General features: G+C 50.4%; 1 protein-coding gene across 2 annotated transcripts in view; it reads right to left on the reverse strand.

The window, feature by feature from the left end:
- The window catches only part of MIPEP (mitochondrial intermediate peptidase), a 119,567-nt gene that overhangs the window by 11,442 nt on the left and 92,799 nt on the right, over positions 1 to 15,326 (reverse strand). For both annotated transcript variants that reach the window (XM_008060024.2, XM_008060023.2), the window contains 2 exons: positions 14,114 to 14,235; positions 11,727 to 11,800 (listed from right to left, as the gene is read on the reverse strand). In XM_008060024.2, the coding sequence (XP_008058215.1) occupies positions 11,727 to 11,800; positions 14,114 to 14,235 (196 nt within the window). The remainder of the gene's footprint in view (positions 1 to 11,726; positions 11,801 to 14,113; positions 14,236 to 15,326) is intronic.

The raw sequence follows: 15,326 nt of genomic DNA on the forward strand, positions 1-15,326 counted from the left end.
TCCATTTGCAATTACATTTCTGGGTTACAAAGCGTCTTGCCTCTTGAAGCCCAAGCCTTCCCCAAACAGGCACGCCCACATACTGCACTTGCAAACGCTCTTGACATCAGCATGTTCACAGAAGGCAGGGCCCGGCCCTGCGAGCCAGGCACACTGCTTCATCTCCTCCTTCCAGAAAGCACTCAGTTTTCCAGAGGTCTGCTAGGTCAGTATGCAAACAAGCCCAGGATTAAGGACACAGTCTGCGTGGATATGACTCTGGGCTGTGCTCGCCTCCACTGCTGGAGTGACATCGCAATCCCAGAATTTTTCCCTGTGACTGTGACCCCAGTCAGGTTTCCTCAGTTATTCCCATGACGCCGGGCAAGGAGCGAAGGCTTCTGCCAGCAAGTGTGCCAAGGAGTTGAGCCTGTGTGTGGTCACACATTCACTCAGCAAACTTTACCCTGCTGCAGAGTCGTGTCACCATCTGCAAAGTCATCGATGTGCCATGGACAGTTGGCAAGGCACCTTTGGAGCTGTCCCCAGGATATCCCTCTGAGAATCCAACAGCTTCTTCTCTGAGCCTCAGTGCATTCTTGACAAGGCAGCTTAGTTGCCAAAAAGTATGAAAGTGCAAGGGGACAGACACAGTGGACTCTGCAGGCAACTACCCCCAAAGCAGAAGCTCCTGTGTGGCCTGATAGAGGCATCAGAGGACTCGGGCCACATCACAAGTCAGGTGCCTGGAATGCATCCCCTCTGCGCCTGCTGCTCTGCCCTAGGCAGGTGGGTCACTCGGTACCCCTGGGCCATGGGAGAATCAAGTGACATATACACACCCCGGGCCCGGCACACCAGAAACCCTCAGCAATGCTTAGCGGTGGCTGTCCTGACTGCTATCTTCCTGCTGTGGCTGCGACTGGCTGGTCACGCCCTCCTGTTCACTCAACTCAGAAAGACCGAGGTGGCAGATGTCAGTCTCAGGCATCGGTCGTGACAAGAAGCACGTGGGCCGTGAGGCACTGTCACACTGTCCCCCTCCTCGTGGGAATGGTACTCGTGAGGAGGAGGACTCAAGCCAGGTGGAAACCTCGCTGGTTCGTGGGTGACTTCAGAATTGAGGAATTATTTCAAGTTCGGTTGTTTAAACGGCTCAAAGGGAGGGGAAGTGGAGGCTGGCCGTCTCCTGAGCCTACAGCTTAATCCAACCGCGCCTGCATTCAGTCTGTAGGGACAGAGGACAAGCCAGGTGTTGCCCGACACACTGGAACATGGATGGGCAGAGGAGGAATGCAATGACACTTTCCCGTGTCTGAGATGGGCACACTGAGATGAAGCAGGGGTTATTTTATAAAAGAATTAATGTAAAAGTGAACTATTAGGCTGAACGTGGTGGCTCACACCTGTAATCCCAACACTTTGGGAGGCGGAGGTAAGAGGATTGCCTGAGCCCAGGGGTTCGAGAACAGCCTGGGCAACTTGGCGAGACCTTGTCTCTACAGTAAATCAAAAAGTTAGCTGAGTGTGGTAGCACACACCTGTAGTTCCAGCTACTTGGAAGGCTGAGGCAGAAGGATTACCTGAGCTCAGCAGATTGAGGTTATGGTTGCTGTGAACATGCTCCTGCACTCCAGCCTGGGTGACAGAGGGAGAATCCAACTAAAAAAAAAAGTAAGAACTATTAAATATTACAACAATCAGGCTTAGGTATGATAATTCCTTAATCTAATTTCTCTATTAGTAATGTTACATAATGGTCAAAAGGAAAAAGTTTTTTTCTTTTTTTGAGTTGGAGTCTTACTCTGTCACCTAGGCTGGAGTGCAGTTGCACACTCACGGCCACCCCAGCATCGACCTGCTGGGTTCTAGCAATCCTTCCGCCTCAGTCTTCCAAGTAGCCAGAACTACAGGCGCGCACTATCATGCCCGGCTAATTTTTTTATTTTATTGTAGAGGTGAGGTCTGGTCAAATTGCCTAGACTGGTCTCAAACCTACGAGCTCAAGCAATCCACTTGCCTCAGCCTGCCAAAGTGCTGGGATTACAGGCTGAGCCACCAAGCCCAGCCAGAAAAAGTTTCTTTTAGAGATAGTTGAAAAGACTCAAGTAAACACTGGGAGATCTCTTGTAGGTGATCTTTCAGGAACCATCCAGTTATACCAAGAGGAATCTTCCCATTTCTGTGTTTTCTGGCAACATTTCAACAAGAGTTGGTTAGCAGATGTCAGTTTCAACCTTTCAACTGAACTTTAGGTCTCTGTGGCTATTAAACTTCCACTGATACACCTTCTCAGCGGAAATCACCTGCGTGGTTCCAGCATTGGTCCTGCTCAAGACACTCAGGGCTCCTGGTTTTCTTGGCCCCTGAAGCCCGATGCCTCAGGGTGTCACACAGAAAGCTGAAAATTTCAGTCTAGAGCTCTGGGGAGGCATCCCTGCTGTCCTAACCTGTTGTGAGCCCACCGCGGACAGCACGCATTTGTGAGCACATGTTAAGAGCACAGGCTGTAAGGACCATCTTTAAAAAACTTTTTGTTTCCATCAGGTAAGCAGAGCACTGAAAGAATGTCATCTACATTCCTTTTAGAAGGTAGTATGCATTTGACATAATCTAAAATGGAATCCTGGTACACTTTTTTGGAATGAATCTATCAGAAGATATTTACTTGGGGGGAACAAAAGCTCTCAGATCCCAAAGTCAAACTCCAGATAGTTATCTCGAAATGGAAGGGAAACTCATCAAGTTTATATGGCAAGTAGAAAATGACAAGCTTACTACTCCTAGGGAAAACTGTCAAAAAACTAGCTCAGCCCACCCAAAGTCACCAGGGATGGAAAGGAACTATGAGAAGAGGCGAGTGGCCGAGTCCATTCTGGGGGGCCAGGGGAGGAGGCAGAGTTCCCGGCAGAATGCGTGGCCGCCTGCGGGCTGTGCCAGGGACTGCTGAGGGGTGGGAGCCACTCAGCCGTGAGGGCTCTGGGAAGTGGAGGGTGCCACCCACCGAGTGAGCAGTGGATGGGTCCGAGGCGCTGCCTGTGCCTGTGGCCCACTTCACCCTGCTGCTGTCCCTGGTCTTCCCAGAAGGAGTCCCTTGCTTGCTGTCTAGAACAGAATGACATGTGAACTCAGCAGGTAGGCGCTTCTGAGGCCCCGGGCTTAGTAAGAGGGGCCCGAGAGCCCAGCAAGACCCTCAGTGGGGGGCAGCGACCCGCCTTGTCTGTGGGGTCTCCTAGTTGCTGTCCCTGCCAGCTAGGTGTTTTGCAGTCAACACTCACACACCTTGTGGGGAGACGCCAGCATGACTGACACAAAGAGTCCCTAGAACACATAGCGCAGCCCAGAGCTGACGGGGGACCCAGAGGCTCAAAGCTGAGATCCCACCTGTAGGGAGGCTACCTTCCCGGAAACTCTCATCATCTTCACTAGCAAAGGTTATGTCGCTTGAATTTGTCACTGAAAATGAGGATCAAATACGAAAAACCCCAAGGATACTTGAGGCCTCTGGTCAAGTTCAGCAGAAGTCCAATGCTTCCTGGTGTGACGCGATCAACATCACGTGCCATTGTCACCAACACGTAGGAACTGTGTGGAATGCCCAGCAGCTTCTAGCAGCGACACAAGCCTTCACCTGCCTCATGGGCTGACATGCCAAAACCCACAGGGTTCTTCTAGTTGCCTCAGCCGTGGGCTATGACAGTGCAGGGTGAAAGCGAGTGCCCCCAGGACCAGTGCACGGAGGCCAGGAGGGGGCGAGGGGGCGAGACGGCGAAGGTGAAGGCATCAAGGGCAGCCTGGTCTGTGGCAGGTCCTGCCTAGAGTCAGCCTTGCTTTCATGAAGCCCCGGGGGTTGACTTGGTTCATGTAACAATGCCCTGCGCTAGAGTCCCGGATCACCCAGCGCCTCTCAGACCACGCCGCAGACCCCATCTCTGCCCCCCTACAGTGGTGAAAGCATCCGCCGTTTTGACATCTGTTTTTAAATCACTGGGTCGATTCATCAGGTCAACAGGGTGGTCTTGCATCTTCAGAACTGCACGGGGAAAGGCGCACTCCAGCTTACCCTGGAGAACGCAGGTTACGTTCCACGTAACACATCCACGCGGCGTTCAAGGGAAAAGCCCCGCAACGAAGGAAAAGAGGCGCTCTGAGCCCCACCACACGTCCACTGAGGATCCACAGTTTCCTCCTGCCTGAGCCAGCAACAGGGTCCTGATGTGTGCAGGGAGGAGAGGCCAGGCAGGAGGCCAGGGCAAGATGACACCCGGCATCTAAGCAGACACGATGGCAGAGGCGGAAGAGTGGGTGGCAGGAAGAGGATGGCAGGTGCTGAACATGTGCAGCCGGGCACCTTTGCTAGATACATGTTGTCTTTCACACTTTTAAAGAACTTCCCCAAAATATTTAGGCCCATAACATATCTGGAAGTACTCATGTGATTAAAAAAAAATTCCCAGAGTCAAGAAGCCTTCTCCCATTCTAGTAATCACACTTCTCTGTGGCACAAGAAACATTTGCTCTTCTGGGCCCGTTCTGACACTCACGTATTCATTCATTAAACAAACATTGAATGTCTATGTGCCAGGCCCCGTATCGGGGCCATGGATGCAGCCGTGAACCTGGCAGTGAGCTTCCATGCCCTCAGAGAGCTCAGCCTGTGCGGAGGGGCAGAGACCATCAGTCAACATTGAAGTAACACGTGTCAAAACTATGCCAGCAAGTGAACACGTCCAAGGAAGAGAACACAGCAGAGCATGGGCTGGGGGCCTCTGACTGTGGGAGATGAGGACCTTCATGCCATGGCTCTGGGCAGCCCCCACACTCCTGCGTGGCAGCGAGCGACTTTCGGTTGTCTCAGCTTTCCCTATCCAATGGATCTACGTGAGGGGCTTCCCCCTGAGTCACTCAGGTTGCCACACGCCCTGGTGGCCTCTCATCCCAAGCCGAGGCGAGGGTCTTCTAGGCACATCCTGGCATCATTTCTGCAAAGCTTCCAGCCTGGGGCACAGCACTGCGGATCAGGTGGGACCAGTCACGTGCTCATGCTTCTCCCTCCCCTGGACAGCCCACTTGGTCAAAACAATGAAAAGCCAAGAGACATCCTCAAGAGTGTACTTGGGGACAGCACCCAGAGGCAGGGGTCTTCACTGCCGTGGCCGGTACCTGGGCCAGCCCCGCCGTGCAGTGCCAGCATCAGGGACCAACCGGGCCTGCGAGGAGTGCCCACTGCATACCTATGACAGTCAGTCCCGCTCTGCAGATCTCCAGCGCCAGGAGACAAGGTGAGAGGCCCTTCTGCAGAGGCGGCTGTGCACACCTGACAGTAGGGAAGGCCAGTCGGGTGTTGCCGGGCGGTGACCGCACTCAACCTCCCACGCTCTTGTCACCTGCGCTTCTGCCAACAGACAGTACTTGCTCCTGCTGTTGTCCTGTTGGTACTATGCAAACAGCACCCCCAATGAGGCCGCATGCTGGGCACATGAAGCCCCGCAGGTTAATGAGGCTATTGAACAGAAAGGCACCAGCGCTGGTCACCCATAATGCTGCGTCCGCAGGACCTCAGACTTGCAAAGTGGACCTCATGTTCTGGGGGCTGTCGCGAGAGCCACATCCAGGATGGAATGTGCATCCTTGTGGCAAGGCAGGCGGTCAGTCTCAAAGCTGTCTGGGCAGGGGCTTCCCAAGCCCCTCCCATACAGGGACCCTGTGGCCACCCCGGAATGGAGTTCCCTTGGCCAGAAGCTTCTCAGCACATTCTCCCAGGAGGCTGAATTCCGTCAGGGCCTCACTCTGTCCTGTTCTCTCAACAGGTGCACATCAGCTGGTGCTGCCTCCTGCCCTGACCCACGGCTGTCAGTCGCCATGACCCCGTGACCCTCTCTCCTGCTACCACAGCAGAGAGCTCGTGGGCCAATCATGATATCCCGCCCATTCACCTTCACGCCAACAAAAATCTGACCTTGCCCGCCCTGCCCGAAGGTGCGGCCAAGTGGCTTACCGTGGTCCTCAGAATAAACGCCTAAAGCCCTCCAAAGCCCCTACAATGCCCTGCCTGATCTGATGCCCACTTGGCCCTCCCCCGCCTCACCGTGTGCCTGTGCCCTCCCTGCCCCAGCCATGGGTGGAGGTGGCATGACCGGAAATCTTCCCAGGGAGGTTTTTCTAGTATTAGGATGGCTTTATATGTACTGAAAAACTGCGACAGTCCAGTCTCTGTGTGCCCTCCACTCCACCAGTTCCCCCGTGGGACGTTTATAACCGATGGGCCAGTGTCAACGTGGCGTCATTAACTCCAGGAGGGTTTTCCTCAGATTGCCTTAATCTGATGAAAACTCAGTATCCTGTTCTTCCCTGGATCCCACCGGGCGACCACATGACATGAGGCTGTCGTGTCTCCTCAGGCTCCTCTGTGCTGGCTTCTCGGTCCTTCCTTGTTTCCAGTGACCGCCACAGCCCTGAGGGTCCTGCGTGTGGTCCTGGGCCCTGGCCAGGCTCAGCCCAGGAGTCAGCCATCTTTCCAAGGGGCTCTGGTCCCTTCTACTGGACAATGGTGTAAACCCACCATCAGGAGCTGGCTGTGCTCAGGACCACTGGGACAAGGAGGCTTTTAAAGAAAGGAGTAGATATCTTTAGAATGTTTCCATCAATCTTCTTGGGGTCTGGGGGTGATTCCTAGGAGGATAAACCATAATTCTCTGGTTTGTTTCTTCAAAAAAATCTGTTAACAGGCTAGAAGAGATGCCATAGGATAATTATGGCAAAAGTGAGTGTGTTTAGGAGACTATGAATTGCTGCAGAAATGGAAGGTATTACGATTTTAATCGGCTTAAGGTAAAGCCCCGTGGGCTTCTAGACTTTAGTCCCATGAGTCAGTCTGGCAACATGAAAAAACATACTAAAGGGAGTTTCAGTTTTCCAAGAATTACTCATTGATCTGCAGTTTATGTCTTATCTGATGTTTGGTCTTGAGCACCTCTGTCAGGCTGTTACTTTGTATCTTGCATGCTGCTTTTGGCCCCAGATGTAAAAATAAAGCTAAGACTTTCTATGCAGAAAGGAGCATAGAAACAAGGTTGTTGAATATTTACAAATAACCTCTTGGGATGCTAAAACCTTGGGCTTTAACCTTTCCCTTTCCCCACAAAATTCTCTGCAGAGGGTTGAAAGGTAAGCACACAAGGAATGTGTGAAGCCTCACTGGATGTCACGCTTGCTAGGCTGTGGGGAGAACTTCTATCAGGGCCACCGTGGCTATGAGTGAGTATGCGTGAGTAGACTGGGCCAAAAGCTTTGCCACACATGTCTCCAGGAGCTCACAGGCAGATGGGTCCAGGAATGTCTCACTGCTGGTCAGTGAACATCTGGCATGCCTCTCCAGTGCCCACGGGATACTGTGGTGAGGTAGTGACATGACCTCTGCAAGGAGACTTGGAGATCACTAGGGGACATCAGGGCCCAGAGCCCGTGTGGCCCACTCTCCCCCCATCAGAGGCCTGGTTGATTTCAAGTTGGAACTGAAGGATCCACCAAGAAAGATGGGGTAAGACAGGACTGCAGGCTGAACCTTGAACCTGGACTCAGCTCCATCACTTGCATAAATGGAAACAGCATGACTGCTGTCACAGGGGCTAAATGGGGTGGCACAGCAGAATGCAGCTAGCACGTGACAGTTTTCAACATTTCTTCTTCCTGGTTATTGGAAGATGATAAGTAAAATCTGAACCTAAAAGCTCAGCAAGGGCCACTTACCTACGAATTCTGGGTACCATAAAACATAAAAGAACAAGTCAGTTTACCAAGGACAATGTGCAAACCTGCCTAATCCGCCTGTCACTCACAAACCACTGAAACAACACAGTTTCTATCCCTAATGTCTAGATAATTCCACTCTTTCACTTGTTGTGGTAAGAAACCATTCTGCTTCCTGCTGGAGTAGAACATGACTTCCGTGCCGCTCATGGTCTCCACGGGTGTCGTCTACTTAGGAAGGCACAGGCTTTCTGCAGTGACGCGATGGACACTGAACTTAGGATTATATTCACCAGCGCACACTTGAAAACATCCTAGTACATAGTCTATAAATTGTCAAATGAATGCAAATGCCCTCACATCACGGTTTATTTTAAGAAAACTTGAAGTCCTCGCACGACTTAGAAACGTGATGCTTAACAAAAGCCAAGCACCGTGGCGGGGGTGAGGTGTGGTAGGCAGAAACCCTTCACAAGGACAGCTGAAAGCAAAGAGAGTGGCACTCGGCCCGGAATTCTCAGCAAATGGGAACGTCGGCTTCAGTTGGGTACTGCACACCGTGTTTAGTGGGGCATTGCATGACTGAGTCTTGTGCTCCGAACATAAATCTGAATGTCAGCTAGGAGTGTGTTCAGAAACAGACAAGGCCACACTGTCACTCTGCAATGCCCTGACTTTCTCCTGTCACACATGCCCCCCCCCCCCACACACACACACACACCCCTCCGGAGACAGACAAGCAGGTTGGAAAGAGCGAGTTGAAGTCCCATCACATTGAGCCCCCAGGAGCTAAAGCGACTTTCCCAGGTAACTAACAGCTAGTGAGCAGCGAGCGAGATGCTGCAAATTCGGTTCCAGGTCACCACGCGAAGGCCACTGTTCTCTGCTCTGAACCCCACGACGCTGCCTTCAGATGGAGGAAGATGCCGACTCTTCAGAAAAACCCCCACTGCTGCCACACGGCTCCACCAGGGAGGCCCCCACGGAGCACGAGCGGAGGTGGCCGGCTAAATCCTTGCCCAGGCCGACCGAATCCTTGCTTGCGGCGGGCAGAGAAGCGGGGCCAAGCAGCGGCCCAACGGAAGAGTGTAGAGAGGACACCAGGGAGGCAGACAATGGGGGCTCCGTGCTCCCGCCGGGAAGCACGTGCCGCCACCCTGCCTTCTGCTACTTAATTGTTTATGCTCATTCAGTAAGTAGTTAACAAAACACACACAGCACCCAGAAAAAGCGACGTTCTCGCAGAAGAGGAGGCCAACTAGATCGAAGACGTTTTTATGCCACAGATCTCAGTATTTCACAGTTGTTCCTAGCTAGCCCTCCATATCAGCCATGAGCATCACCTGAGACACGCTGTGCCGGGCATAGGCTGGCTGGCTGCCAGAAAAAGAGGGGCCGCACGGGTCCTGGCTTCCAAGTCCTGCCAAGAGTGACAGCAGGCCAGCTGCCTTGTGGATCCTGTGCTCACCTGCGACATGCGACCCAGCACGCGAACAAACGCAGTCTCACAGAACAGCACTAAGAAGAATATCAACTCGTTCACAATCACTGACATGAATTTACGTCATTCCAAATTCTGTTCCTGGTTGCCGCTGCCATGAATTTATGTCTTTGCAAATTCTGTTTCTGAATGCTGCAATGCTGTCATATGTATGTGCTTTTATATTTTGCTTGAAAATAAATAGTCAGGCAAGGAGAAGGTTAATTGAGATAATTATCTGGTACAGACTGTACAATGTTGTTACTGATTTACGTAGTTGGTAAAAATTGCAAGTTGGTCATTATTTTGTTGCAGTTAGTGTTGTATACTTATCTTTTGATATTTCAGGGCTTTCATACTTCAGTGTTAAAAGTAATTTGCCATAATTTTGAAAAATGAAGAAATATATGCTGATGAGATTTCCGAAGTCAAAGGCGAATCAAGTGAACTTATTAGTGATAGCGAGACAGTAATGTACTGATGCAACATAAATGAACACATAATACACAATATATATTTTCTTTAGCATCCAAATAAAAATACAACAAGCAGAATGCTAGTCAGAGTGGTGTCCAAAGCAAATCCTGGATATGTCTGCAACTTTCAGCTGTATTGTGAAAAGGTGACAACTTAGAAAAGACCGTTTCACTTGCGCTTCCCGACCAAAGTTTGCGGCAATCAGCTGCAGATTGTTTTAAATTTTCACCCATTCTCAGTATTAGGAAAGTGAACATTTTGCCGATCCAAATGTGTGAAGATGTAAAAGCAGAGTCGTGCCATTGCTGGGGCTAACTGGAATCAGAATAACTTACTGTGTCTGGTCTGAACTACGAACCTGTTTTTCTCTCAAGAATGTGTGAATTTTAGTGCAGAAAATATTAAGTTTCTTAACACAAAAATGTTTCTGATAAAGAACAGAATTTTTAGGGAAGTGATGACGACACACTAGGAAGCAGAGCAGAAAAATACACCAGCCAAAAGATGAACAGTAAGGATGTACAATTTTTCTCTGGATGGAATCAGATATAAGCCAATATTTATGTATAGACAGCATAGAAAGCCCAGCCTCACGAAGGATCCAGCAGGAGACTGTCCCTCACAGGAACTACCATGTGAAGACACGCTCCCATCTCAGCACACGCCAGGCCACACCGCCCTACATACCACATTGGAGTCCACAACCGACACAGCCACTGCCCATGACGGGTGCCAGCCACTCTCATGTGCGCCTGCTCCGAACTGAGCCTTAGCTAGATGTCCTGCTTCAGACGTCTCAGGCTCGACTCCTGGCTCCTCTGCTCACTGCCTCTTGCCATGGGCATGGCTTGTTTGTCTAGTCGTCTGTCAAACGGCGATCATGACCACTCCTGCCTCGTAGGGCGACTGAGAGGATTCTACTAGCCAAGACATAAAGATCGCTCAAGACACTTCCTAGATGTGGCCAAGGTCAACGGGGGCCAATAAGGGTCAACAAGGAAATGGAGGTGGCCTTGGCATGAGTGCCACAGGAGGACAATTCTGGGCACCGTCCACTCGCAGCCTCACACAACTGCAGGGTTCCTGGTAGCTGACTGTTCTATACACTGGCTGTGGTGCTTGGCAGATCAGGCCTAGACTGACGCTCTGGAAAAGCTGACGGCATGAGTCAGGCTCCCAGAGTGGGGTTTTGTCTACATGTCCTTCACCAACCCACCTCTCACATTCAGAATTCTGTCTTTCATCAGGCGAGGGTCTGGGGTTATGCAGAAGGACTTGAACACTGGATTCAGTTGGCCCAGGCCAGGAGACACTTCCGTCACTGCCTGCACCCATCCAGTGAACTACGGTGAAAACAATATGTCCCTGCTATGGAGAATTAGTTCTCAAATGCAACTTTTCAGACAGTCAGAAGGCTCAGCTGCAAATATAATTACCAATATACTGAAAGGTGTCCAGTAAGACTCACACCTTCCGAAAAGCATCCGTGAGAACATTCGCGGAAAGTCATGATGGCCACTGACAGCTACATTTTCAGTAAAAATATTTCCATAAAATAATTACTCAAAAAACAACATAAGAAGACAAGCATTGTGTTACTTCAAAACAAGATTTAATTGGGTTCTAATTTTGCAACAGGTAAAAAATCTAACCTGATGCCTTGAAACTTCTTGAAAATGTGTAGCTAAGCTTTCAGAAGAGGAAATAAAGAAGATATGAGTTCCTTAGGATAAAAAAACATCGTGACCTTTAAAATCTGAAGGCAAATTTTCTGAGTTTATGACTAATTTAACAATTTTCTTTAGCGTGTTCATAATGTTTTGAAAGCTCAGACCTGCAATGTTATCCTGGTACCAGCACCGTGACTAAAAATTAATGTATTTGGGACGCACTGATAGATGCTTAGAACAAAATATACAACTAAAGTGTTTCTTTCGAGGAAAAAAATACAGAGAAAATATCAAACAGCCTTCATTACAGATGGTACCAACAGAACCCCAGCTGCTCACACACAACATGCAGCCTGCAAAGCTGGTCTTACCTTCCACCATGAGCATGGGTTCCCTTCCCCCGCCATGGGCCAGCATCTCCCGGCGGTAGCGCTCCCCGGCGGCCCTGGGGAAGAGGGGTCAGTCAGACACCGGTGGACACCACCTTCCTGTCCCCACTCGAGCTGGTCTGGAGGTCTCTGAGGAAGCCATGCTGATGTCACATTCATGACAGCTGCCTCTATGTGGCCATTGGGCTCCTGGTTATCTTCTTGCTTCTAAAAATCTAATTCTGCTTTAAATGACTCCAAAATAAATTAAGCCAGGTATGGTATATTCACTGTAAAAGGACAACTGTATTGTTTGCTTTCTGTTTGATCAGCAAGTGACTTGTCTTCATGGAAAAGATTATTTAGCTTATGCATTATAGAATGAGTGAGAGATTATATCTTATTCTCTCTAGTTTTTAGGGTTTTTTTTTTTTTTTGAGTTGGAGTCTCACTCTGTCGCCCAGACTGGAGTGCAGTGGCCGCTCCCGGCCACCGCAGCCTCGACCTGCTGGGCTCCGGTGATCCTTCAGCCTCAGTCTTCCAAGTAGCTGGAACTACAGGCGCGTGCTACCACACCCAGCTAATTTTTTGACTTATTGGAAAATGAGGTCTCGCCAAGTTGCCCAGGTGGGTCTCAAACCCGCGGGCTCAGGCAATCCACTCAACTCAGCCTCCCAAAGCACGGGATTACAGGCTGAGCCACCGAGCCCGGCCAGGGTGATTTTTAAATGAGGTTTGAATTTATTTATGTCATTCTTTACTTTAAAGACATAACTTGAGATGGGCCTAACAGAGAGAAAAACAGCCACAGAAGTGAAGGTGAGAGTTGGCGGGACAGGGCTGCCGACACCTGGGCTGGGATGGCAGCTAATGGACCAGAGCACTGGTGGCCTGCTAGGGAGGGAGCATCCTGTGCCACTGACTCCCATGTGACACCGAGATCCACAAGAAACTTCTCTGATGATGTGTGAAGGCGAGTTCTGAAGTTGTATAAATTCTTCAAGCCAGTGGCACCTGGACACAAGCTGTATAGTACTGCTCTTGTATTTTATAGAAAATGTAATTCCTTGAACACAATGGCTCCGTATACTGAGGCTAGTTAAAGGAATTCCGATGCTGTTTTCACCAGGAGTCCTGGAGCATGTATATGGGAATTCCATGCCCGTGGTCTCTTGCCAGGCTTTGTGACAGCAAGACAGCATCAAAACAGGACCTGGTGCCACCCTGGGGGACCCCGGTGAGCCTTCTTAGGACAGGCAGCTGACAGGCCCTGCCTGACCCGGCCTGGGTGCTCAGAGCCAGTCCAACCAGGACAGAGTGCCCCTTCCCTAAACCAAAGCCCCCGACAGGCCTGCGGCGCCTGCCGCATCTCAGCCTGCACTCCTGGCTTCCTGCTAAAGGCTCCCGCCCGGATCTCTCTCAGAAGTGGGATCAAAAAGGAGACCTTGCCAGAGTCAGAAACGTTCTAGTCCAGTGAGCATTTTACTAGCTGGCTTTTATGTGTCCATAAAAGTAGGGCAAGCACATGTCTGGGCAAGAGCACACACATAAACAAGATGTAAATGTTTGGAAACCTATCTGTTCTACAGTATGTGGTTTTCTAGTAAAGTGCAGTTCCTGTAGACAAGATGGTATTTGGCCTATTTTACAGAAATCACCAGTAAAAAGTTATAATCTCCGAAATTGATCTGCTGATGTCAAGTTTGGCTGCAGATCCTTTGACAATAATAAAATCTGAAAAGCAGACCAAATGTCTACAGTCTACAAAGGGCAGAAAACAAAATACATGTGGGTACCAGGCTGTGAAACACTAAAAACTCCTGTGACATCAGATTCAAGTTCAAAGGATTTGAAGCTAAGCATGATTATTAGCTGCTGAGAAAATCCAAATCCTTACCAAATTGTGTGAGCAAAACTGAAGGGGTGTGGAGGGGGCGGGGCAAGGCAACACCAGGAACCAGAAGACCCGGGTTGCAGTCTCAGTCCAGCCTGCCAACTGTCCAGCCTCCAGCCACGACTTCCCTTCTCGGAGTCTGTTTCCCCTTGTGGAAGTGCTGGGTTCTGCCAAGGCTGCAGTCCCCCTTCCATCCGACCTGAAGTCTCCAACCCCCCCCCATAAGTGGTGAGGACCACCTCACGCAGGAGTCGACGGGCCTCACGCAGGAGTCCCTGGGCACCGTGGCCACCACTGCAGGGCCACAGGGCCGGCAGTGAGGCAGCTTCCCGGCCACGGACAGCCCCAGGAAGCAGGGCAAGCATCGGCAGGAAGGGCCCCATGCCATTCCTGCCAGGGGTGGCCGTGTCCCGAAGGCGGAGCTTCTCGGAGCCTGACCTCAGAGGCAGTGGAGTGGGACTCTGGCTGAAGGGGGGACAGTTTGGGGACGTCTCACCTGTTAAAAGGGTCCTGTAGAAAACACTCCTTCCACACCATGGACGCCACGGCCCTGGACATCAGGTAAGAGTAGTACTTGGCACCATAGCCCACCAGGTGGCTAAACCGCAGCTGCCAGGCCTGCAAGACAGACATGGCCGAGAGCTCAGTCTCCGTATCCGAGTATAGTGAGACACAGGGCATGGGAAACCTGCACATGCTTCCATTTAGACGTCCCCCCGAGGGCCACAGCATTAATACCCTCATGTGCTACACCCTGCTACAGGGCCAACTGGGTCTCTTCAGAACTCACATGTTGAACCCTCAGCTAGTACCTCGGAGTGTGGCTGTGCTTGGAGGCAGGGCCTTCGAAGAGGCGATCAAGTTAAAGTGAGGCTGCTCGGACAGCCCTCACCCAAGCCATGTCCTTAGAAGAGGAGGAAACCTGGACACACAAAGAATTACAGCAGCATGTGCTTAGGGGAAAGCCACATGAGGACAAGGGAGAAGGTGGCCTGCTGCAAGCCAGGGAGAGGCCTCAGGGGAAGCCGGCCCTGCTGACACTGTGGTCTTGACCTTCAGTCTCAGAACTGAGAGTCAATGTCTGCTGCTTAGCCACCCAGGCTGTGGTGTTGGTCGTGGCGGCCCGAGCTGACTACATATTCACAGAGAAAATTTTATATAATGTAAATATCATCGTCTATACACATAGATATGTTCTGCTCCTAATACATGGTTAATCTTCTTTATTGAGTTTAATTGCTTAGCTAATTGTAATACATTTTATTTCATGTGACTAGAAGAAAGGGAAAGTCATGAGTTTACTCATTTTTAATGATCAGGTTTGTTCAGAAAACTTTCCTCCGCAATGATTCTTTACTGCATGATCTACTTTTCACATGGCCTAGCTTTTTCTAACACTAAAACCTTCCATAATTTTACCATAATTACATTTTGTGGCAAAGCAAAAAGGCCTACAGCAGAGGAAAAACGGGATACAAATGAAAACCCTAACTGCATAAAGAGGGGTAACTGGGAAGGCATTTCTTATTTTTAGAATAGACAAATGCTAAGAGCCCGAGTTCACCACCAGCAACTTGGGCCTCTCAAGGGAAGGGTGAAGAGACCAACAGGGCTTCCTCCTCTTCTAAGCCTGTCATGCTTCTTTTCTGATCACAGCAAAGAAGAAGCTGACACCTAACTGCTTTGTACAAGGTCATCACTCTGGGATT

Source organism: Carlito syrichta, unplaced genomic scaffold (genome assembly GCF_000164805.1).
Source record: "Carlito syrichta isolate Samal-C Ts95f unplaced genomic scaffold, Tarsius_syrichta-2.0.1 Scaffold304477, whole genome shotgun sequence".
NCBI classification, from domain to species: domain Eukaryota; kingdom Metazoa; phylum Chordata; class Mammalia; order Primates; family Tarsiidae; genus Carlito; species Carlito syrichta.